A 25,247-nucleotide genomic window follows, 5' to 3' on the forward strand; every position below is an offset into this window, starting at 1 on the left:
GAAAGTGAATGCAGAAGTGTTTATTGAGCATGCTACAGGAAAAAAGCAGAAAACAGGAAAAAAGAAAAAGATCAAAACACACAACCAAGTCAAACCTTTTGAGTTTTGTTAGAAAAAATTATCTTTTAATTGTGCCACTTATCCAAACTATTGCAAATTATACATTCCTAGAGATGTAAAAAAGTAAACAAAATCAGAAAATGTACAGAAATGTTTATACCTCTAAAACAGTCATACAAGCTGTTCTCCTGTGATGTTCAACCACCTTGGTGGAGGATGTATGGAAGAGATGGGCAAGTTTGCATTGCCAATGAATACCACCAATTATCAGTTTTCTCAAATCATAAGCCTGTCCATGGACTCCTCTCTTCCAAAATGCCAAAAGAGGAAGTAAACTAAAATGCTCCGCAATCTTGGAAGTAAATTAAGACTACAGGCACATTGATTTTGGTCCTTACCAAATCATACTAGGAAGTAATGAAGGCCTTCTCCAATCCATGCAACACTTTAAAAGACTCTGGATTAACTATCAGTCCTAAACTTTTGTTTAGGGCCAAGAAACATTCAAAAGAAAATGAATTCTTATAGAGAGAATGAAGAGAGAAGAATTAGCAATTACAATGTGAACAAAATGTATCAATCCTTTTTTGTTTTCCTTCAAAAGATGCCACGTTTAGCTGAATTGGTGGCCTAACATCATTAGAAAATTCTTTCGTTTCCTATTTACAATTCACAACTTTTGTGCAGACATTTCAAATTAAAGAAACATGAAATGCAAAAAAACACAAAGCAAAAGAGTTAACTTACTATACGCATCAGACACAAGAGGGAACAAGATAAGAATTTTTGTATTAAAACTTTACAGTGTAATATTTTTACCGTCAGAGCCTGTGACTCTGTGGTGGACTGCCTGGGCTTGAGAAAATGAAGTATTTCAAGTTTTGTAAGGCACATTAATTTTCTGCTCACTATTAGAGGTTCAGACTTTACACCATAAGACCTTTCTGCCACTAAAGAGAATAGCATATGTATATGTCTCACCAAGGACAACCGCATGAGGGGTAACAATTCTCAAAAACAGTCCATATTTCTGCTTTTCATTCTTTCAAAATCTTCTTGAGGAATGACAGATGAAACTTGGAAAATCTCAAATTGTGGTCCCCAGTGTACTTCAACAGTCATATAGGTAACGCTAGACAACAGGTGTTGGAAGCAGGACCTCTTGGATTCCTTTAGATGGTTGATTTGGAAAAGGAGACCTTCAGGTGGTGGTTATTACCCATGTTGTAATTGTGGAGGTCAACCAGGCACTGAATGGCTTCCTCAATGGTTGTCATCTGAATCAGAGCCATTTTGTGATCTCTGCAGACAAAGAAACCCCAACAAATACGGTTACAAAAATGAAAGAAATTATGGCAACAACTGTTGGTGAGAGTAAAACAGCAACACTTACTGGAAAAACTTGAAAGCTTTCACAGTGCCACCAGAGTTGGAGAACAGGACTCTGAGGTCTTCTTCAGTTATGTCTTGCCTTAAAACATGACAGAAAAATGACTTAGCACTCCGACTACTGACAGAAAGATTGACAAGAGCCGAAGAGTGCTTTTACTCACGGGATGTTTGACAGATGTAGTGTGGCAGAAGGAGGGAAGATGTTCTGGAAGTTCTTGGAGCCGGGCTTTTTGAAACGATGCAGTGGAGAGTTTGTGAAGTCCTTGGTGAGACCCTGGTCGTCCAAACCGTCCCTCGGTAACTGAACGGTCTGGTGTTTCGACATTGTCACCCGAATGATCTTTGAATACATCTTCTGGCCATTCAAATGACTCATTGCTGAGAGTCAACAAAAAAACAAATAAAAATCTACATTTAGAGACATATGACTCATGCATGCAACTTATACCAATGATATTAAGAAAATAATTATATTGATCATTTATATCTTTATCTATTTTGTTTGGGAAACCAGTTTGAAAACAATCATTATTTTTGCAATTCCATCTGGTGATCCTAGTGGCGCAGACATGGCACACTTTACATGACTCTGAGTCAAGAACAGGACTGAATTTAACTGGCAAAGAAACGCAGCACAACAATAAGCATGACACTTATTGCCACAGCTGTTTCAGCATGCAGTCTTACCAAGCTGAGCCTGATTCATATCGGCCATCTGTATCAGTGCACTGTCTTTCTTATTAAAAAGAATCTTCACACGCTGCACATCTCCATAAACTCCTGTGAACAGAGCAGCCAGCGAGGAAGCAGAAAGAGGGAAAGAGTCAGACTCAGAGAGTGGAAAGACAGACCGACAGAACCTCGCAAGAGGTCAGAAGGCTCAAATGTACCCTCAAATTTAAAATAAACCAAAAAACTAATTAAACCAAAGATCACATGCATTAAAACAAATCGAAACCTTCAAAGGCAGAAAGTAAAAAATGTAAGTGAAAGACTTGCATTTTAAAAGCCAATGGTTTTCAAGTCAACATTAATCAGGATTCGCAATCCATTTTACTTCTATAACATGACGTATTTCCAAGTGAAATGCAATATTCATAATATATTTTTCAGAAAAAAATAAAATGTAGAGCAGGAATTTTATCCATTAATAAGTGACTAGATGCAATTACTGGGCAGATGCTAAAATGAAGCCCAACATGAATAGGAGTTTGCAGTGAATTGTGGAGGACTACTTCCCCCCCCAAAGTACAGCCAGCACCCACTTTGAGAAGGACAATGAAATATGAGCTTGGACGTGGAGGGTCCAGGTCACCCTCAAGTGCATCTCAAATCCCAATGGTAATACGTCTATTACAAATCTATCATTATTTGCTATTCTTGCCATAACCGTTATAACATTAAGGTTAACTGGCATTAAATTACTTTCATTTAGACAAGCTGCATTACCTGTCCTACAATGGTATTCTAAAACAATTCCTGAACAGCTATTTTGCTTTTGGTTACAATATTTTTTCCCATGTCGATGTCAGATGAAAAGTCATTTCAAAGGCAGAACAAGCTATCACACTTTGACGAACGATTGCAAAGAAAATTGTTTTCTTCTGAAAAAAAAAAAAAAAAAAAAAAAAAAAACGTAATGTCATGAATCCTGCTCATAAAGGCCAGGGGCCAAATTCACAAAAATCATAAGAAAAAAATTAAAGATGCATTTTTTTTTTTGTTGTTGTTGGTATGCAGTCTTACACAGACATCTTCCAGACTTACATTGACACCTAGGTGCTTGGATGTAACATCATTCAAAAGGCAATAGTTTTACCAACTAATGCCATTGTAGAAATTCACTATTCACAGTCAGCCTTAATTAATTTAATCCATGAGTGAAAGTGTCCAACAACAGGGCAGTTATCCTAACATGGCGGCCCCCATGAGGACACCTTCTCCATGTAGAATAAAACAGCTGATATGACTGGAGACTTCATCTCCAGTCATATCACAATTAAAATAAATGAAATTTGACTTCAAAATAAAAGTAATTTTGAAGTCAAATTTCATTTATTTTAATTTATTTACGAGTGCACCCTTAAGAAATTTCTTAGGATAAATTATACGTTTTTTAGAATGTTCCTAAGTGCAATGCATTATAAAAAAATAAAGATAGAAACATTCTAGAGTCTTTTTAGGAATACAAAATACTTCAAGTTAGACGATAATAAGAAAATGCTAATTAAGAAAAATTTTAAAGAATGTTTTGAGAATTTGGCCCCAGGAACGTGTATTGAGAAAGTCAAAGTTAATTTTATGTTGACTTTTAAATAAAAAAAAGAGAGATAAAAGCACATGAATAATAAAAAATAAAAAAATTATTGAAACCAAATAGAAAGGTAAAGCTAACGAGAACATACCGAATAGGGTAAACAGACTGTGGGGCGTAACCATCTTTAGAAGGAGAGAGGAGCAAGCGGACAGAGAGAAGAGTTGAGGAAGAGCAGAGATGAACAGATCATCCATAACGGAGGGTGGTTTCCCGCAGAATGGTGAAGTGGTCATGGATTCATGGTTCAGGGCAGTTAATTGGAGGGGTCCGAGGAATGTTTTGTTCAAGCAAAAAAAATAAAGTATGAACAAGGTGTATGGTCAGGGCATTGGGCAGAAAAAACAAACAAATAAACAAGATATGGGGGAGAGAAAGAGAGAGACAGACAGACAGAGAGACAATGGGAGGAAAATAAAATGTGGGGAAAGAAAAGGGGCAAAAATGCAGCATATAAATGGGGGAGGGAACAAAAAAACATAATACAGGTCAGTACACAGGAAATGCAGGCGTCTGGTAAGAGCATGGCAGCTTTATGCATTTCTACATTAAACAAGCAAATAATTGTGTCAAATGTAGTTACCCAGCACTAGGGTAAAGATACATTCATAACCAAAATAAAGAGGAGCATCTGATAATGATAGCAATGATAAGAACAACGGCAGAGTTATGAAGTTTTAAAGAGGCATGCAGGAGAGTGAAGACCAGGGAAAGCATCACAGTTTCAAGAATTTTGTTCACAGCATTGAGTTTATCACTGTTCTTTGTGATTGCTATGCTTGTGTGGACACAAAAACCACCTTTCTAACAGAAAACGTGAACAGAAAAAGTCACAATTGACCCCACAGCAATACAATAGGTGTGAGGTGAAAAGAACTTAAAAAATTAGTGGATATTATCAGATGAGCAGAGTGGTGGTACCACATCCACGATTCATTAGATTTCAAAGAGTGAAAGAAAGAGTTTAGACAGAAAGAGAGAGAGAAAAAGATGGTGAAAAAGAGAGTGAACGAGACTTTGTAAAGGTTTTAGGGTGCAGGACCAGAAAGATGTCAAACCAGACAAACACAAGCACTGTTTCAGCAATTGCCATTTATGGGAGTATTTTTTTTTATTATTAACATAAATTGGGTTTAGGAAAGATCAAATAGGGCAAATGTCACAAAGAAATGTTTGGTTCATATTTCATCCACAAATCAAAAGAAAAAAATAATAATTAGAAGAAATTAGCTCATATTTTGCATAATTAAAATGAAACTTATTTTTTTCGAGACAATTAAGCACATTCCATACAACTGTCACAACTCATGCTTATGCTTTTACAATGATTGTACTTTAGAAATGTACTTTACAACTTAAATTTTGAAATTTGTTTTCACATTACAGTAACAAGAATGACATTGTTTCCCATTACATTAGGCTTCATTTTCTTTAAAGAAAACTTTTTATTATCATTATTAATAAACTTATTTTCTGCTTTTGAAATATACCTCAGACATTTCTTGACAGTTTTGTGAGATACACCCAAGTGTGCTATCAGGTAAAGAGTGAGTCTACAGGCCAATGAGTCAAATTTTAAGCACTCTGCAATTTCGCATACAACTTCTAGTTTGTTACTGGAGAAACTGGCAAGTCTTTACATCTCAATTTTACATATATGAGACATGGCATGGTACAGAACTTAAAGGTGTAAATGTGAGGGTGGGGTTGAGATGTACAGAGCACTGACCTCTTCATTTAGATTGCTAACAAGCAGGACCCCACTGGTCCCCGACTGACCCGACAGAGCGACTCTCCCAGCAGCGGCCGCAGCAGCAGCAGCCGCACTCAGCGGGCTCACAGCACCTGGAATTACACGGGCAGGTAAGACTCAGCCATCTGCGTATCCTATACTTGTGGTTGAGTGATATGTGATGTGTGTTATTTTTTTAATATATATATATATATTTTTTTGTATCTCCCCAATTTTGGCATGCCCAATTCCTACTACTTACTAGGCCCTCGTGGTGGCACGGTTACTCAACTCAATCCGGGTGGTGGAGGACAAGTCTTAGTTGCCTCCGCTTCTGAGACAGTCAATCCGTGCATCTTATCACGTGGCTCGCTGTGCATGACACTCACAGCATGTGGAGGCTCGTGCTATTCTCTGCGATCCACGCATAACTTACCACACGCCCCACTGAGAGCGAGAACCACTAATCACGACCACGAGGAGATTACCCCATGTGACTCTACCCTTCCTAGCAACTATGCCAATTTGGTTGCTTAGGAGACCTGGCTGGAGTCACTCAGCACACCCTGGATTCAAACTCATGACTCCAGGGGTGGTAGTCAGCATCAATACTCACTGAGCTACCCAGGCCCCCCTGTGATGTGTTTTTTTACACTGATATATATATATAATATATATAATAAAATTCAATAATAGCATATGTATGCAAAATTGCTGAAATAATCAAACATTTTAAAAGACTTTATGTTGAGGAGGGCATGACCGGGCCTTGGAGCACGGCCGGAGCTGAATCAGATGATCAGCGGGAGAGCGAGATAAGGGGCGGCCGGAGATGCCGGTTGGAGAGAGAGAGACACACATGGCCACGTTGCATGTGTGTCTGTTTAAGTTCATTGTTTAAATTAATTTATGCATTAAAAGTTTATGTTGACTGTTCAGCCGGTTCCCGCCTCCTCCTTGCCCGACCTTTTCCTGTTACAGTGGTGCCGAAACCCGGGAGGGAGGTGGGATGACTGTCGTGGAGTCCTCACCGCTGCCATCTGCCAGGGGAGCAGCCATGGCCGTCTGCCTGGTGACGGAGTGGTCGCTGCCGGTTGCCGAGAACCAGAGGAACCACAGCCATCAGCCGAGTAGGGGAGGAGCGGTTCCGTCCGCCAGAGGCCGGAAGACTCGGTGCCGTCCGCCGGGGGAGGAGCGAGTGGGCATCCCCCCCCCCCAAGAGATGGGGGGGTGGGGGTGCTGGAGTTAGTCAGGCGGGGGAGGAGTGTGACGAGGAGGAGGGCGTGGCCAGGCCTTGGAGCACGGCCGGAGCTGAATCAGCTGATCAGCGGGAGAGCGAGATAAGGGGTGGCTGGAGACGCCGGTTCGAGAGAGATGCAGTTTATTAAGTTAATTTATGCATTAAAGTTTATACTGATTGTTCAGCCGGTTCCCACCACCTTCTCGCCCAACCTTTACCTGTTACAGACTTATACTGTATTTACTACATATTTTCACTTTTAAAAATGACTGAAAACAGAATATATAAACTCTGTAGACCAGACTTTTGTTAATGAACCAAGCAAGCAGTTATTTGTCTATGCCGATATCTCAAAATGACTAAATACTGGCTGATTCATCGGCCTAACAAATATATCAGTCAATCACTACCCCAGATGATGTTTTCAAGCATACTATGATGCAGTTTCTTCGCGTGCAGAAAACTTCACTTCTCTGGCAAAACACCCTAATAAACTGAAAACTAATTATTTTAAAGTAAAGCAACCACAAGTCTTCAAAAACTAGAAAGAAATATTTAACATATAGTAGCGGATACATAATTGAATGTGTGGTGCACGTAAAATAAATCCATAGAAACATAGCATAACATTGCTATATATGTCTGGTCAGTTATGTTTTGGCAAACTTTAACTGTACGGCAAAGTTTTGGAAAGTGGCGTAGTTGGTGGTGTAGTCGTCCCCAATCACCCCAATTCTAATTTAGCTGTGATGGCCAATAAAAGCTTAATTACATACAGGTAAAACATATTAGTTCTTTATCTTATTGCAAGAGGGAGCAGATTAGATGTAGGATTTTAAAAACTAATCATTTGAAGCCTAATCTCAATAAAATACCTGCTTGATTACGTGGCAGGGGAAACTGCATGTCAAACTACATTTTAAATTAAGAGGCCTTATGAGTAGATCTCTGAGAAAAGGTCAGTGAAGGCACTCAGAGACACGGGCCAGCATGACATTTTACAGTACTTAAGAGCACATTCCAATTATATTTAGTCTTTTATAAACACAGCTTTCTATTTTCAATTTCACACTATTCAGACAGTTTGTGTAAAATCAATTATGCTGATTGAAATACTGTCCTCATTCAGTGGCACTCAGAAAAATCATGTCCTGAACAGATTATGTTTTTCGATGACACAAGACGGATGAGCAGAACCAAAACATGTAGAGTTGGTTTTGAGAATCCAGTTCATAATCAGAACTGGTTTCATACTACATGATTTTCATGACATTCAGTTCCATTAACGTCTCCTTTAGGGATGGGATGATATATAAAATTTCGAAATATTGTGAATCAAAAAATTACAAACCATATCGAGGCAAAATTCTATATTTTGAAATATGCATTGTTTTCATGTGATCATGAATGAAATAACCGGTAAATCATTAACATCTCACAGTTGCTTTATTTCATCTACACTATTTAGACCATACAACAGAGTGCGCAATCTCCATCTTGTGTGCAACAGTAGCCGTACTTTACCAAAAGCATTTCCATTGTATGAAAATGGATGCAGACAGCAGCAACATGCCCGTTACAGAGATTAATACGTTACCTGGTTTGAATTGTCGGTCTTGAGTTCTTTGTGATTGGAGTACTGGATGTATACAGGCACATTACGGACATGAGGCGTTTCTTTTTTTATATGCGAAACTTAATGATAATACCCCATAATAAACATCACACACGTTCTGTGTGTGTGTAGATGACAAAGAGCAGAGCACTTATTCACATTGAAGCATGCAGCACATGCAGATTATGTTTATACAATTAAATCACAGCCTTTTGCGGTCTAATAAGCACATTAAGCCATATAGCAAACTGCTTGTCTGGAAGTAAGAATCTGTTGGCAAAACAATTCTAACTAAAAGTGCTTCATTCATTTTTATTATTTATTAACAAATAATAGTAGTAATAATAATAATAATAATAATAATAATATCAACTATAATTACATTATATTTAAGCAATATCTCACAAGTAAATGTGATGTTTACTTGCTTTCATGCAGCACTGCATTAGACAAAAATGACTCCAATGTTGTGTTTTGGAATGTGCTGTGAGGATCTGCGAGCACTTCATTTGATAAAAATAATGTAATGGTGTCTTAAATTATTGTTCTGTTTTCATTTGATTTATGCTCTATACATTTATTTGATTAGATTTTTGATGATAAAATTGAATTAAACATTAAAGAAAAAATAAAAACAGAAAACATGGGGGGGGGGGGGGCCTTTCATAAGGCCCTACTCTTATTGTTTGAACTTTACATTCTGTACTAGAGAACTTTACTCTGATAAGAAATTATAATTAGCATTTTCCTCAAACATTTTTGTAAAAAAAAATAAAAAAAAAAATAAGTGTATATATTGAATCAAGATTATATCGAAACGTGAACCTCACCACATACATCAACCCGAATCTTGAGATATCATCAAATTCCTAGTCTCCATGAACATCTGTATTCTTCTGCCAATGAATACTAAAATACTCTTGACAGAATTTCCTGCGCTGCTACTCAATCTACAGCACCATGGTGAAAGAAATGATGTATTAGTGAGCCTGCAGTCTAAATTTAACATGATCAGTGACAAAGACTGGGTATTAATATAAAATAGTACAATTATATGTGAAACAACACATGACAATACATAGACAAAACATTGTTTTATTGCATTGTCTCTGCAGAATGGATGGAACAACAAAAACACAGCACCAGTGTTGTGAGATTTGTGAGTGACTTTCAGGAGCTTGTTCTTTTTTTATGAATGATGCAACAACTCTGTATTTGAATCAGTCTAACAACTCAACTCACTGATCTAATCGGTTGGAACGGTTCTCAACTTCAACTGTCAGAACTGTCCAAGTACTGAAAGAATCATTAATGAAATTGTTAAAGAATCTGAATCTTAAAGTGGAATCGGAACCAAAACAGTTCAAATCCTTACAATTACCATCCCTTGAAATGTACATGTGGAGAATGAAAAATTGAAGACACACAGAACAGATAGAAAAAAAAAAAGAGGTAGGTACCTGGGATCTTACCAAGCAGGGAACTGGAGTCTTTACCCAGGGCAGCGGCCATAGAGGGATCCAAAGCAGGCTGGCCATCTCCAACAGGAAGCTCTGGCCTGGTGTAATCTCTGCTCTTATCATTATTGTACTTCACATTCAGGTTGATGAGTTTTGAGAAGTCTATGCGAAGGGTACAGCAGGCATTGTATATGTTTTGACCATCTAGGGCCTAGAAAAGAGAAAAAGAGCAAGATAGACAGACAGAGAGAGGATTGCGTCGACTTCGTAGGGCACTAAAAACGTGCTTTGCACATGAACTCCTGAGAGAGAGAGCAACCCACCACTTTAGCATGCAGTGCATTGGCTGAATCGCTGAATTGCAACAACGCCTGAAACTGATTGTTCTTGGTGAATGTGATGATTTTCATGACGGTGCCAAACTTTGAAAAGATCTATTGACAGAGAAAGCAGAGCATTGAGAGGAGCTATCAACAGAGGAAAAAGACATTACAAAAAAAGAGGAATTAACACAGCATCAAGACATCAATTGTCATCATTATTTAAAAAAAATTAAAAATTACAATGTGAAGTGTGTAATTTCTGCACCTCCATCAACACCAAACGCAACTGCAAAAATTATGACATTTCCTGAACACTCCTTCCAAAAGCCATTGGTTGAAAAACACAGTCCCGCCCCAAACTTGCACTATTGGTTGAGCCAACGTTGTGTCATGCTGGTTGGGATGCTCAACAAAGCAATGTTTTGAAAGCACCACAGAGCCAGTGTTTACACTTTTAGGGGAAATTAACTTGGAAATGGCTTATTTAAAGTTAACTCTGCATATTAAGCTAGGATAGTATTTTAAAAGTGAAAAAATTACACACTTCATGGCCAAAAGCTGTAAACAAGAGGCTGATCTGATCTGTGGCATTCCCCACCTGCTGTAAGACATCCAGGGTAACAGGGTAAAACATGTTATCGATGATTATCCTTAGCACTGGACTGGAAGGTGTACCTCCACCATTGCTGGAGTTGGACCCTGATGCTGTAGTCCCACCTGACTGAAAATTGTGGACAGCAAGATTTAAACATTCTTCATGATCTCTTTCATTCCCACAATCCACAGAGCACAATGACCCTCATAAGCCAAGTAGCTCCATCCACAGCAAAATCTCACTGGCCCAAAATCTCCTCAACATAGTTCGATATTTAACATCAAATATGATTTGATTGGCTGTGATTTTGTAACTTCATGCTGTATCTTGCTGTCAGTGAGGACAGAAATATTACTTGACACTGGAAACTTGTCATGTCGTGCCTGGTTAGATGCCTGTTTTATAGTCAGGTAATACGTTACCTGGTTTGAATTGTCGGTCTTGAGTTCTTTGTGATTGGAGTACTGGATGTATACAGGCACATTACGGACATGAGGCGTAACAGCAGAGTAATAATTGACCATCGTCATGGCAGCTTCCTCTGTGCTCAACTCCAGAAATGCCTACAAATATGATTTCAGTAGGTGAGATGCATTCTAAATAATTAGTTGACGCAAAAACAGAAAATCTCTCTGAATACAGTGCAAATTATGATAAAGCTGGCTGGGTGATCACAGCTGGCCCGCACACCTGGTTTTTGCCTTTCAACGTGAGGATATTGGTGACCTTTCCGAAAGGTAGCCCCAGAGCAATGATCTCAGTTTCTGAGACATCATTGGGTAGCTTCCTGATGTGGAGAACACGGGACAGCGGAGCGTCGCCGACTCTGTCTTCAACTCGAAGCTTTTTGCTGTTGCTGCCGTTAGATGTTCCATCTGCCATAGGTTGCCAAGAAGGTACGATGAGAATATAGGGATTAAAAAATGAAAATAAATGAATTCTTAGAGAAAATTCCTAAGCCTTAATGTGAACATCTGGATAATATTTTTAAGACCATGAAACTGGATAAAATCCAGATAAACTCTGCATATTAATCAAAACTAGTGATCGACAGATATGTTTTTTTTTTTTAATGGCCGATGCCGATATCCAGAAAGCAGGGTGGCCGATATATCACACAATTTAATAAAGTAAATAACATAAAAATTAAATTACTAAAAAATAAACTCGTATTAAGCACTATATTTACTCAATTTCACAAATTAAACTTTAACTTATATAAAATATAAAAATATAAAATAATATTGTATTTAAAATGGTAGATAGCAGTTTCTTCTAATTTGTTTAGTTATCAAATTTTAGTAATTTAGCACATGAAGAAATTGTTAATATATTAGGAAGAAGGAAATAACAGAAAACACAGTAGTCCAGTAACCATGGATGGCATATGGACATTAACGATCGCATTTTCTCAAATAATACTGAACCAATCCAATTGTACATACAGTGCATAGTGAATATGACATTTTCTTATAGCACAAGTGAAGCGCTTTAACTTTGAAGTTATTTCAACTGAAGATCCAGTGCAAGCAGCAATCTCCTGACAGTTTAAATGGCCTGAATCGCCTGCTTGGATTGTCATGGAGTGACTGTCATGATTTGTGAATCAGAGGAACTTTTGATCCTGAAGTTTTGATTCTGGCTGATAGAATACGTGCTTCAGAAAAAGATATTAGATGAGCACTCCACGGGAAGAAATCGCTGGATTTTCATGAGGTTCGTGAATTACATCAGTTTAAACGAGATATGCGCATATTTGCAGACAGTAGGCTATATGACATTAGTTTTATTGGTATTTGCATTTTTATCATTAGACAAGACAGTTATACATTACAGTGAACTGTTGAGGAGAGGCTGATAGAATACGTGTTTTAGAGGTAAATAAATTAGCATTACACAGGATGCTGGATCTGCTGAAGTTGTGAGGTTGGTTTATTACATCTGTTTAAACGAGATATGCTCATATTTGCAGATGGTATATGATATTAGTTTTAATGATATTTGCCTTTTTATCATTAGACAAGACAGATAAAAGTTACTGGGAACTGCTGAGGAGAGAAAGGGATAATAAAACAGGCAGGCACTGTAACATTATGAGCTCAAACACATCTGCCGCGGCTCTGATATGCGAACCGTTTAAATGAGACTGTTGCACACCGGTCTATTATTTTAGTAACACGATGGCATGTAACAACAAAACGAACCGTGACTGGTCATTTACATGTCTCAGTCGCTTCACATGCAAGCAGGTGATTCTCCGCGCACTCAAGAAACAAATCGGCCAAATGGGAAAATGTATCGGCCGATAATTAAAAGAGTCTTTCTTTCACAAAATAGCTTACAGGAAACTATTGTTTAAGAAGCTGTAATAGGATTTACAGCGCACAGTCACAATTCCAGTCACATGCTTGTAAGCATGGGTTCCCACCCACAGGAGGGCATAAGGTTATTCCCTGATAGGATCTTCTTAGCTTAACTAATGCAACACTTTCACGCTGAAACATCTGTTCCACTTCGATTTCGCTTTAAGGAACAGCTCACCCAAAAACGAATTACATTCCTTCTTCCATGGAACACAAAATGAGATGCTAGGCAAAATGTTAACTTCAGTCACCATTCACTTTGAACATGATGATGATGAAATAATTCTCATTTTTTGTGTGAACTATCTCTAAAATATCCCTTTAATGCATTTTAGCTCTTTGTGGCTGAGTAAATGGCTTGGAAAGAAGAAAATAACAGACACCTACCACTTACACTGCTCAGCCCAGAACTGGGGCTGTAATACATGCTGCCGGACAGCAGCTCATCTGATCCTCTCTGTGGAAACATACAAAAAAAAACATGAAAGATAAAATCCCACCCTCCAATAAAGATGTTCCACCTTCACAATCCCCTCAACCAAACAATGAAATACAGCTCTCGGTGGACGGCATAAAGAATCAAGGCACATAAAACGCACATCCACGCAGCCCTGGCTTTCCCCTTTATTTTTCTAGATTGTTGCTTTAATCTTGTTGAGTCTAAGATGTCAGACGCTGTCATCTCATTTCTGAGCTGCTAGCGATCCCCGAAGGGGTCTGGCAAGCCACTGGCGCAATTGGTCCGCCGCTTGAAGTGCAGCTAAAAGTGACGAATGGGACGGATGGCAAACTGTTGCAAACTAAACTCCATAATAGGTTTGTGTCTCACAAAAATTCCACCAAAACATTCTTTATGGATGACACTTTCATGGCACCAATAAACTTGAAACTGAGCTGGCCTTCTGGTCATAAAGACTACAACAAATAATCAAAGGAATGCAAAAGTTTCCCCACATCTAAATGGCCAGAACTAGTAGAATGTGTTAGATGTATGGTAGCCTTGATAGAAAAAGCCTACCATCAAAATTGATTTGAAAGAAATGAGAAAAAAAAAAAAATAAAAAAAAAACTTAAAAAAAAAAACATTTAACGCAACAACATTAAATGCTGCTTTTTCCACCTGCTTTCCCAGAAAGACAGGTTAACATTGCTTTCCCAGGGAGGAAAATTCTGTTGTTGGCGAACAAACCGAGTTAAAAGGCCTGTGTTCAGACAGAATCTCTGATAAAGAACAAACTCTTCTCTAACAATCTTGGACATAAACCGCCCCCATTCAATTACTACCAACCTAATTTTATGAAAAGTCAAGATGGAGACCTCTAACAGGCTAGTATCTAATATATAAGGGACAAATCAACATTTCCTGACAATGCTTTTCTTTCAATGACAACGTTTCAGCCACATAATATCCAATAATACACTTAAATGACTTGTTAATTCTTTGTCCGTTCAAAAACAAATTTTGTTTGCATTACCTTGGGCATTTATTTATTTATTTGTATTTTTCTTGTGGCTTTGACGCCAAATAAAATGCAAATAATTTTTAAAAAGACAGGAAAAATACACCGATCAGCCACAACATTAAAACCACCTGCCTAATATTGTGTAGGTCCCCCTCGTGCCGCCAAAACAGCACCAACCCACATCTCAGAATAGCATTCTCAGATGCTATTCTTCTCACCACAATTGTACAGAGTGGATATCTGAGTTACCGTAGACTTTGTCAGTTCGATTTTCACACAACAGTCTCTAGAATTTACTCCGAACGGTGCCAAAATTACCACATACACAAACACCAGTAATCTAAAATACAAACACTCCAAAACTGTGTCCTACATTTCATTTATCAGACTCAAAGGACAGTGTAAAGAGATGAGATTTCAGACGTGACTTAAGTCTTCAATGATCATACTGTGCCATGTCGCGAACTGTTTATCCAGGAAAGTGAAGCTTCCGGCAAAAAACACACATCATAATAAAAGCACAATTAAAAATAAAATCTAGAAGCCTGAAATTGAAGAAACTGAATAAAAATATATTACAACTGTATAATAAAATGTAATATTCACTGTAATAATAATAATAATAATAATAATAATAATTTAATTTCAAAATATCACAAGCAAGACAGCTGTTGAATAAAAGTTTGGCAAATTAAAATGCAATGACATATTGGAAAGTTCTATTTTCACTTGTTAAAAGTTTTAAGAATTTATTGATTAGACACCATTTTGGTGAAATTAAATGAAACTCTATTAAACTATAATTATTAAAATAATTAGTAAATAAAAAATAACTGAACTGGTGTGTTCAATAACACATCATATTAGCATATTTTTGCTGTGGTATCAAAATTGGTACAGAAAACCGTGAAATTTCACTGGTATCGGTACAGCCTACTGAAATTTTGGTACCATGACAACACTAGGCTATATTATATTATTTTGTTATTTTATATTAATTTTTTGCCAATGTTTAATTATTCTGACGTTTTATTAGACATCTTAGTTGGAGGCACAGCGGTGCTCTACAAGCGATCCAAAAGATGCACGCGAGGGAAGTCGGCATGCTTGTGAAGCTTCGTCAACGCGGCTTTAGGACTCCGCTGCCGAGTATTCATCTGGCGAATGTCTGCTCCCTCGCCAACCAAACAGACGAACTGCTTCTGCTCACTCAAACAAATAAGGACTTTTCTAACTCTGCTGCTCTGTGTTTCACGGAAACATGGCTGAATGAAGCCATACCGGACAGCACGTTTCATCTGCCGGACTTACAGCTGTTCAGAGCGGATCACGCTGCGGAATCATCGGGGAAAACGAGAGGTGGTGGAACATGCTTTTACATCAACGAAAGTTGGTGTACAGATGTAACAGCATTGACAAAGATGTGCTGTCCTAATTTAGAAGCACTCTTCATCAACTGTAAGCCTTTCTACTCGTCACGGGAGTTTTCCTCGTTCATTCTGGTGAGTGTTTATATCCCGCCACAAGCTGCATTGCAACAGCTGGCTGATCACACGGAGCAACAACACCCGAACTCACTTATCATTATTCTGGGAGATTTGAATAAAGTTAACCTGACCCGTGAACTGCCAAAATACAAACGACACATCACATGCCCCACCAGAGACAGAAATATATGGGACCACTGTAACACCACTGTAAAGGATGCATATCGCTCTGTCCCGTGTGCAGCTTTAGGTCTCTCTGATCACTGTCTGGTTCATCTTCTCCCGACCTACAAGCAGAAACTAAAATCAGCTAAGCCTGTAGTAAGGACTGTACAGGGATGGACCAAAGAAGCAGAGCTGGAACTACAAGCCTGCTTTGACTTCACTGATTGGAGTGTTTTTGAGGCTGCTGCCACAAACCTGGACGAGCACACAGATACTGTGACATCATATATAAATTTCTGTGAGGATATGTGCATCCCTACTAGGACATTTTTATCATTCAATAACAATAAACCATGGTTTACAGGAAAACACAGACAGCTTTGTCAGGCCCCCATCTACACACATCTTAAATAGATCACTGGAGCAGTGTGAAGTTCCCTGCTGCTTCAAATGCTCAACCATCATTCTGGACCCCAAAAAACTCAACATCACAGGACTTAAATGACAACAGACCTGTCGCTCTCACATCTGTGGTCATGAAGTTGTTTGAGAGACTGGTTTTGGCCTACCTGAAGGACATCACTGGACCCCTTCTGGACCCCCTTCAGTCTGCTTACCGAGCAAACAGGTCTGTGGATGATGCTGTCAATATGGGACTGTGTTATATCTTGCAAAACATCGACAGACCTGGGACTTATGCAAGGATCCTATTTGTGGACTTCAGTTCAGCCTTCAATACCATCATGCCTGATCTTCTCTCAACCAAACTGACCCAGCTCTCCATGCTCACCCCAATCTGTCGATGGATCACCAGCTTTGACAGATAGGCAGAAGCTAGTGAGACTGGGGAAACTCACATCCGGGACCCTCACTATTAGCACTGGTGCCACGCAGGGATGCGTTCTCTCTCCACTGCTCTTCTCCCTGTATACGAATGACTGCACTGCAAAAGACCCCACTGTCAAACTCCTGAAGTTTGCAGATGACACCACGGTCATCTGCCTCATCCACGACGGTGAACACGCTCAAAACAGTGGAGATGATAGTGGACTTCAGGTGCCCCCCTGCCCATCCTCCAAGACCTGTACATCTCCAGAGTGAGGTAATGTGCAGGTAGAATCACTCTGGACCCCACACACCCTGCCCACTCCCACTTTGAACTGTTGCCCTCTGGCCGGTGCTACAGAGCTCCGAGTGCTCCAGGACATCCAGGCACAAGAACAGTTTTTACCCTCAGGCCATTTTCCTCATGAACAATTAAACTGCCTCAGGACTCCCCCATAGTGCAACAATGTAAATACATATCTCATGTACATATGTAAATTCACATATTTAATTAACTGTACATACCCCTACCTTGCACACACATTACCACTTGCACATGTATATATGCTATTCTGCTATATGTCCTATTATTTGATTGTCTATTTATACTCTTACCTTGTTTTATATTCTGTCTCACTGTAATGTTCTGTGTGCACTTGTTTCTCCCATCACCAAAACAAACTCCTTGTGTATGTGAGAACACTTGGCAATAAAGCTCATTCTGATTCTGATATTTTTAAAAAAGGGAGAAAAAAAGTGACATTTAAATTAGCTAAGTTTGGCAAGACAAATAAATAAAACTATACAAATAATGACAGCATTAGGACAAGTCACCAACCAACACCATCCCTCTGGGGTTTTTTTCTGATGCAATGAAAGTTCATAAAGATCCATATTAATAATGTAGCATAAAATATATTCCCAACAGAACAGCGTGTATTTTTAACTGGATGATGATTGAAACTAAGAATATAAATACGATATCTTGAGAGCAGGGAGGCCAATAGGCAGGTGTAATGTGGACAAATATATTATATCATATCACACAATTTAATATGATAGTAAATTACATGTACAGAAAATTGCTAAAAATTCAATGAACTTTTGTTTAGCATTATTTTCACTAAACATTTAAATTAAAACTTAAACTTTGTAAAAAATATATAATAAGTTATTAGATTTGTATAATAAATTGTAGTGGTACAGATGTTAAGAAATGCACGAAGGAGTGAACCTGCAGCACTTTGCTTTCACAATGCACGGGAACAGCTCTTACATGCTGACAGGGCCAGGGTAGCCTTCATTGAGTGTCAGTGACTGACAGTCATGCAACATTCGTAAGCCAGAGGGACACTGTTTTGATCCCGGCTGATATACACGCTTTATAGGAAGAAATGTGCACGCTCCACAGGACTACGTGCTTCACAAGAGGAAATCGCTAGATTTGCGCATATTTTGTGAGGTTAGTGCATTAAATCTTTGAAAAATATTCAGTCGTTTTCTATAAACAAAATATCTGCGTATTTGCAGATGATATATAGTGCTGTGCAAAAGTATTTGATACTGATTTCTTCTGTTATTGTGTATCTCATCAGAGGTGGGTAGTAACGTGCTACATTTACTCCGTTACATGTACTTGTGTACAATTTGGGAGAAAATTGACTTTTAAGAGTAGGTTTAATAGTGGGTACTTTTTACTCTTACTCAAGTAAATTTCTATTAAAAAAAAATAAAAATACTTTTACTTCATTGCAATGGGCAAAATTCCTGTCATTACATTGCTGGTTTTAACTAAATACGTTTTAATAAATGTGCATTTATTTAGAGATTTTTTGAACAGGACTTTTATGACAGCGGAACTATACAGCTGGGCTTTTTCACTCGAGTCCAATTCATCACGGCAGCAGCAGCAAGCGGATATTTCAAGATTAGAATTGCAGCACCAACTTAAGCAAACTCATTGCGGTGAGTTTTAACGACTGTGATAATGTGAGCTTGTCTGTGTTGTGGTGAGTCATTTTCAGGGTGATTCTGAAACCATAGACTCTTATGACCTCAGTTTCTAAGTATACATTGTTATCAGTGCTGAAATATATCAGTGCCTACTGTATAAATCCATATAAGTGTAAATGCCTTTTGCTCTGCCTATCGCGTGCATGCATGACTACTGGAGCGCATCTCTGCATGTGCACACTGCACAGCAACTTTGCGTTTGACAGATGCATTGAGTTTTTCTCATGGACAACAGAGAATCAACTCTGAACTTAAATAAGCCAAACATGCTTCCAAATACAGAGATAAGGTGCAGTTTGCCCTTACTGTACAGATGTAATGATCTAACTTCTTTCTACACTGAAAATACTGTAACTATACTAAAAATCCATTCAGGACTTTAAAACGCTGTGAAATAGAAATAAAGCATGATCTTGCTTCATTTTATACAGCATTATATTTGATTGGACCTGTGGAATATTGTTCACTTTTTTCAACGTAACTAGAAACTGGTTTCCAAACTTCTCTTCTAATTGACAGATTCGTCCAAACCTGACAAGCGTCCTTAAAGTGATAGTTCAGCCATACATTAATGTTCTGTCATCATTTCCCCACCCTCATGTCACATTCTCTTTTCAAATATGGAGGAAAAAATGCGTTGCATTGATGGAAGAAAGTCATACTGGAGCAACATGAAGGTGAATGATAAAAGAATTTACAATAATAATAATTATTAAATAATTTTTAAATATTTAATACATTTTAAATAAATAATAATTAAAAGTGTATTATGTAATGGAATATTGGGGAGTAAACGTACATTGTTACATATGAAATTAACTAGTTACTCGCTACTTGAGTATTCTTTAAATTAGATACTATTTTACTCTTACAAATAATTATTAAAATCATTACTTTTACTTCTAGTTGAGTAATATTTTTTTTCAAGTAATTGTACTTTTACTTGAGTAAAATGTGGCTACACTACTTTCTCTGTTTCTCATACTAAACTGTTTCAAAAAATCTAACAAAATCTAACATAAAACAAAAGCAATCTGAGTTAACACAAAATACAGTTTTTAAATGACAATGTTATTTATTGAAGAAAAAAGTTATCCAATACCAGCTGGGCCTGTGTGAAAAAGTATTTCCCCCCTTAGTTACTAAATACCCAAATCTATGAAACTGCATTCATAATGGGGTTCAGCTGGACTAGACACACCCAGGCCTGATTACTGCCAGCCCTATTCAATCAAATCAACACCTAAATAGAACTTTTTCAGCAGCATGAAGTTGGTTAAAAGGGCTCACCCAGCAGCACACTATGCCAAGGTTGAAAGAAATTCCAGAAATGAAGAGGAAAAAGGTGATTGAAATACATCAGTCTGGGAAGAGTTACAAAGCTATTTCAAAGGCGCTGGGATTCCAAAGAACCACAGTGAGAGCCATTATCTCCAAATGGAGAACACTTGGCACAGTAGTGAACCTTCCCAGAAGTAGCACACCTTCCAAAATTCCTCTTAGAGCACAGTGACGACTCATCCAAGAAGTCTCAAAAAAAGCCAAGGAACTGCAGGCCTCTCTCGCATCAATAAAGGTCACTGTTCATGACTTCACTATCAGAAAGACACTGGCCAAAAATGCCATCTATGGAAGAGTAGCAAGGCGAAAACCACTGCTTACCCAGAAGAACATTAAGGCTCGTCTGAATTTTGCCAAAACACACCTTGATGATCCTCAAACCTTTTGGAACAATGTTCTGTGGACTGATGAGTCGAAAGTGGAACTGTTTGGAAGACAGGGGTCCCATTACATCTAAGTACTCGTCGAGTACTCGAGGGGCAATGACAAGTACATAACTTTATATATAATAACATGTCTGACAAACGTCTTTGGCTGCTGAATTGCATCTTGTTGTTCCAGTGTATCATCAATTCATTTTTATAGGCTGTTATAAAATAATCTGTTACAAAATGTACAAAAGATTGCATAATCAAAATGTAATGCATCATATTTTGTCATTATGTGATGGTTCGCTGCCCAACTCAATGAAAGAATGGGCACAACGCGCGTCTGTCTGTTCTTCCTTCAGGTTACCGTAGTAATCTTAGTAAGCGTGCACCAGTTCTTTTCGTGACTGTCTGAACCATCTATTTTCAAATCGCTTTCAGTTTTTAAGACGCTGCATTCTGTTCCATTTAGCTGCGCTCTGTCTAGCTGTTTGAAACACCCGCCTGCCGAATATGCGTGGAGTCCACTGTCACACGCACCTGGTGTGTGTGTGTGTCTCCAAGTGTTCGCTCCTGTGGGAAAGCAGCAATGCTCCGTATTGTTGCTGTGATAATTCATGAAGCGTTCCATTCAACTCAGAGTCTGAATTTCCACCTTTCAACTGGGGAAAATGCAACGGAATGACACTTTATGTCGGACTTCTAACTTGGAAACTGGTGCGGAAATCATCTCCCATTTAGTCGAGATGCAGGTGTGTGTTACGTCACTTAGGGCAGGGAGGTTTACAGTCAGTAACAAACATTCACTTTTATTGAATAATATCCATTAATGAGTCAAAGTTTTTACATTAAATAATTATAAAACGTGTTTAGCAAACGTTTTGCAGTGACAGTGTTTAGTTGTCAGGTAACTGTCACTGAATTTCAAATCAAGTGAAAAGTCACATCATGCGTGATCACCATCGATCATCGTTTTCATGATCGATCATTGCTGCCACGTCCGAGTACCCGAGAACTCATGCCCATCCCTAACCTACGGTCAAGCATGGTGGTGCTAGTGTGATGGTGCTGGGATGCTTTGCTGCTTCATGGCCAGGGCGACTTGCAGTAATTGAGGGAAACATGAATTCTGCTCTCTACCAGAAAATCCTAAAGGAAATGTCCGGTCATCAGTCCGTGAGTTGAAGCTCAAGCTTAACTGGACTATGCAGCAAAACAATAATCCAAAGCCTAGGAGTAAATCAACCTCTGTATGGCTCAAAAGAAGCCAAATTAAAGTTTTGGAGTGGCCTAGTCAAAGTCCTGACTGAACCCGATTGAGATGCTGTGGCAGGACATTAAACAGTCAGTTCATGCTCGAAAACCCTCCAATGTTGCTAAACTAAAGCAGTTCTGCAAAGAAGATTGGGCCAAAATTCGACCACAGCATTGTGAAAGACTGATCTCCAGTTATCGGAAGTGTTTGGTTGCAGTTGTTGCTGCTAAAGGTGGCACAACCAGCTATTAAATTTAAGGGGGGCAGTTAGTTTTTCACATGGGTGATATAGGTGTTGGATAACTTTTTTGCTTCATTAAAAAATATATATATTTGAAAACTATATTTTGTGTTTACTCAGGTTGCCTTTGTTTTATATCTCGTTTGAAGATCTAAAACAATGTAGTATGAAAAATACACAAAAATAGAATTAGGAAGGGGGCAAATATTTTTTCATGGCACTGTATGAGTACAAGTATAGGTTGTATTGCTATCATTAGACAAGACAGTTAAAAATGACAGGGAAGTGTTGAGGAGAGATAGGGAGAATGAGCACTCTACACATCATGAGCTCATGCGCGTCTGCTCACGGACTGGGGCTGCTTCAATGAGATTTTGTTGCACTACTGTCTATTATTGAGGTAACACCATGGCACATAACAGCAAAAGGAACAATCATTAATGTGTCTCAGATGGCTCCTTTACATTCAAAGCAGGCGGTTCTTGAAGGTGTCGCAACTTGCAAAACTAATCAGCCAAATGGGAGAATGTATTGCCCGATAATTTTAAAATACCAAATATCAGCCGATTTATCAACCAACCACTAATTGGTTATACAAAATATGCCCAAAACTGAACAGTAACAGTGGGAGGAAATTCCCTTATTGTTCTAGTAGCCATGGGGTCAGATTTCTGTTTCGGTTTCAACTTCATCTCACCAACTCAACAGTCAAACATCTATTAAAAATGTAATTCCACAAAAATGAATTGCCAATGGAAGGACATCATTCAACAAATTCATTCATTCTGATCGTCTTTATAGTAATACACAGGATACCATACTGTTGTTTTGTCTGGCCGCCGTTGTACCAATAAATCTCTCATTAATAAAGCGTCCATCCACCTGTCAACCAGACTACATAATCTAAAAAGAGAACTGAAAACAGAGCTCACCTTTACGCCAACTGCGACATCTCCGATGCTGTTGAAAACAAACATGAAGGTTTTGTCAGATAGATATTAAACCCTAGGAATATATATGTGATCTTTAGAGCAACAGGTAAGCGTGCATAAGATGAAACGTGGTTCCTTTTTTTGGGGGGGGGGGGTTCCCCTTTTTCTCCCAGTTTGGAATGCCCAATTCCCAATGCGCTCTAAGTGATTCGCCACAGTCCGGGTGGCGGAGGACGAATCTCAGTTGCCTCCGCGTCTGAGACAGTCAACCAGCCCATCTTATCATGTGGCTTGTTGAGCGCGTTGCCACGGAGACATAGCGCGTGTGGAGGCTTCACGCCATCCACCGCGGCAACCACGCTCAATTCACCATGCGCCCCACCAAGAACAAACCACATTATAGCGACCACGAGGAGGTTACCCCATGTGACTCTAACCTCCCTAGCAACCGGGACAATTTGGTTGCTTAGGAGACCTGGCTGGAGTCTCACGCCCTGAGATTCGAACTAGCGAACTCCTGGGGTGGTAACCAGCGTATTTTACCACTGAGCTACCCAGGCCCCTGAAACGTGGTTCCTTAAAACATTTCAGAATACATTGGTAGATTGGAAAGGGGGGAGGGGGAATGGTCAACAAAGCCTGAAAAAATCATTTCATCAAAATAATGTAAAAGCCCTACCATTATTCAATGACACAATAAATTAAGATCATGAACAATATTCATTAACAGACCAGGCTATAATACCCAAGCATGCTGTCTGGGTAGTGGGTTGGCAGCAGAATAGGTTTTGGAATTATGTTGACCACAAATGCTATCTAGGAAGGCAGCTCACTAGGTTTTGAGATTCACATAACATTTTAAATGTAGCCCATATCAGACACTGGTCTGAACAGCCGATACTCCAAAACTGTTCCGCATGCGTATAACAAACTCCGGCCCGTTCATCATTATAGTATGCATAATGAATTAAATTATTATTAAAAATGTAATTATCAGTTTTTGACGAAGATAGGAAGCTCACTAGAATGAACTCTAAATGCTGTCTAGGTAGACAGCTCACAAGGGTTTGATAGTATGACGCTAAAAACAGATACTGTCTAGTAGGGTGCTCACTAGATTTTGGTTAACCAAAGCTGATTTTCTACAGTATCAACTTTTCAATGATTTTCATATTTTTTGTCATACACTTGGAAAATCGAAGATGATGTTTAATCACAACAATGGAACATATCTCGATTTATTAACAGGTCTCAAAGTAACGTGCTGCTAACAAAACAAACACCATGCAAACAGAAATTAACATAACACTAAATAGGCACAGAGGGGAATTAAATCATATTCGAGCATATATATAAACTCTGACTAGTTAGACTCAACCTGTTAATATTGATTTTGAGCGTGAAGTGTGAGCAAACAAAATCCCAATGAAGCTAAACTGCTAACACATGTTTGCTGGTTAGGCAACCTACGTTAGTATATTTTGTTGCTATTTTTCCTCATTTCAGCTTTGTTCCCCTCACTGGTATATCTTAAGATGTTGAAACAGACAACATAACTATTAAAAGGAGGTTTATACATCTATAAGGTATGCATGCTTAAGTCTTCAAGCGCTCGCGTGTTAGCCTCGTTAGCATTTAAACAAGTGTGATAGTTATACTTCACATTTAAAAGATTATTTATAGAAAATATAAACGAAGAAAGCTTTTAATGCTCACCCGTCCATTTCTGGCGACCTGTGTTTAAAATAAACCCGCTGGTGTGTGTGTTATTCCGTCTCAGACACACAAACTCAAACACACCACAAACAAAATGGTGGCTGAAACTATGGAGACATGAGGAGGACACACACACACTTACTGTATATTCACAAACACGTAAAATAAAATTATATTAGATACATATATAATATTAGATACAGACAATGTTATATGAGAAAAACACATGGACAATGCAGCCTACTATTAATTCACCTTCAGTAAACATCTAAAAAAAATGCATTATTATTATTATTACATTGTTGTTGTATGCTTTGGTTTTGATTTGTTGTTACCATTATAACTGT

General features: G+C 38.5%; 1 protein-coding gene across 2 annotated transcripts; it reads right to left on the reverse strand.

Annotated features, from left to right (window-relative positions):
- Positions 1–25,020, reverse strand: LOC127434467 (polypyrimidine tract-binding protein 2-like). 2 transcript variants are annotated; one of them, XM_051687270.1, is made up of 14 exons: positions 24,901–25,020; positions 23,185–23,212; positions 13,482–13,551; positions 11,422–11,606; positions 11,154–11,294; positions 10,735–10,857; positions 10,137–10,247; positions 9,826–10,024; positions 5,496–5,611; positions 3,858–3,891; positions 2,140–2,232; positions 1,614–1,830; positions 1,454–1,531; positions 1–1,362 (listed from the first exon to the last, which is right to left on the reverse strand). In XM_051687270.1, the coding sequence occupies exons 1-14, from the start codon at positions 24,906–24,908 to the stop codon at positions 1,233–1,235; spliced, it is 1,533 nt and encodes a 510-aa protein (XP_051543230.1). In that variant the 5' UTR covers positions 24,909–25,020; the 3' UTR covers positions 1–1,232. The 2 variants fall into 2 exon arrangements, with proteins under 2 accessions (XP_051543230.1, XP_051543229.1); XM_051687269.1 differs by having other exon boundaries at positions 9,814–10,024.
- Positions 25,021–25,247: the final 227 nt, after the last annotated feature.

Source organism: Myxocyprinus asiaticus, chromosome 44 (genome assembly GCF_019703515.2).
Source record: "Myxocyprinus asiaticus isolate MX2 ecotype Aquarium Trade chromosome 44, UBuf_Myxa_2, whole genome shotgun sequence".
Taxonomy (NCBI): domain Eukaryota; kingdom Metazoa; phylum Chordata; class Actinopteri; order Cypriniformes; family Catostomidae; genus Myxocyprinus; species Myxocyprinus asiaticus.

What these genes read in the sequence shown, in the direction of transcription:
- LOC127434467 (XM_051687269.1), bottom strand. An exon ending in AGACCGACAATTCAAACCAG is followed by an intron (nt 10,858 to 11,153) that starts GTAACGTATTAC and finishes CACAATTTTCAG; the next exon opens with TCAGGTGGGACTACAGCATC. An exon ending in AAAGCTTTCAAGTTTTTCCA is followed by an intron (nt 1,363 to 1,453) that starts GTAAGTGTTGCT and finishes CTTTGTCTGCAG; the next exon opens with AGATCACAAAATGGCTCTGA.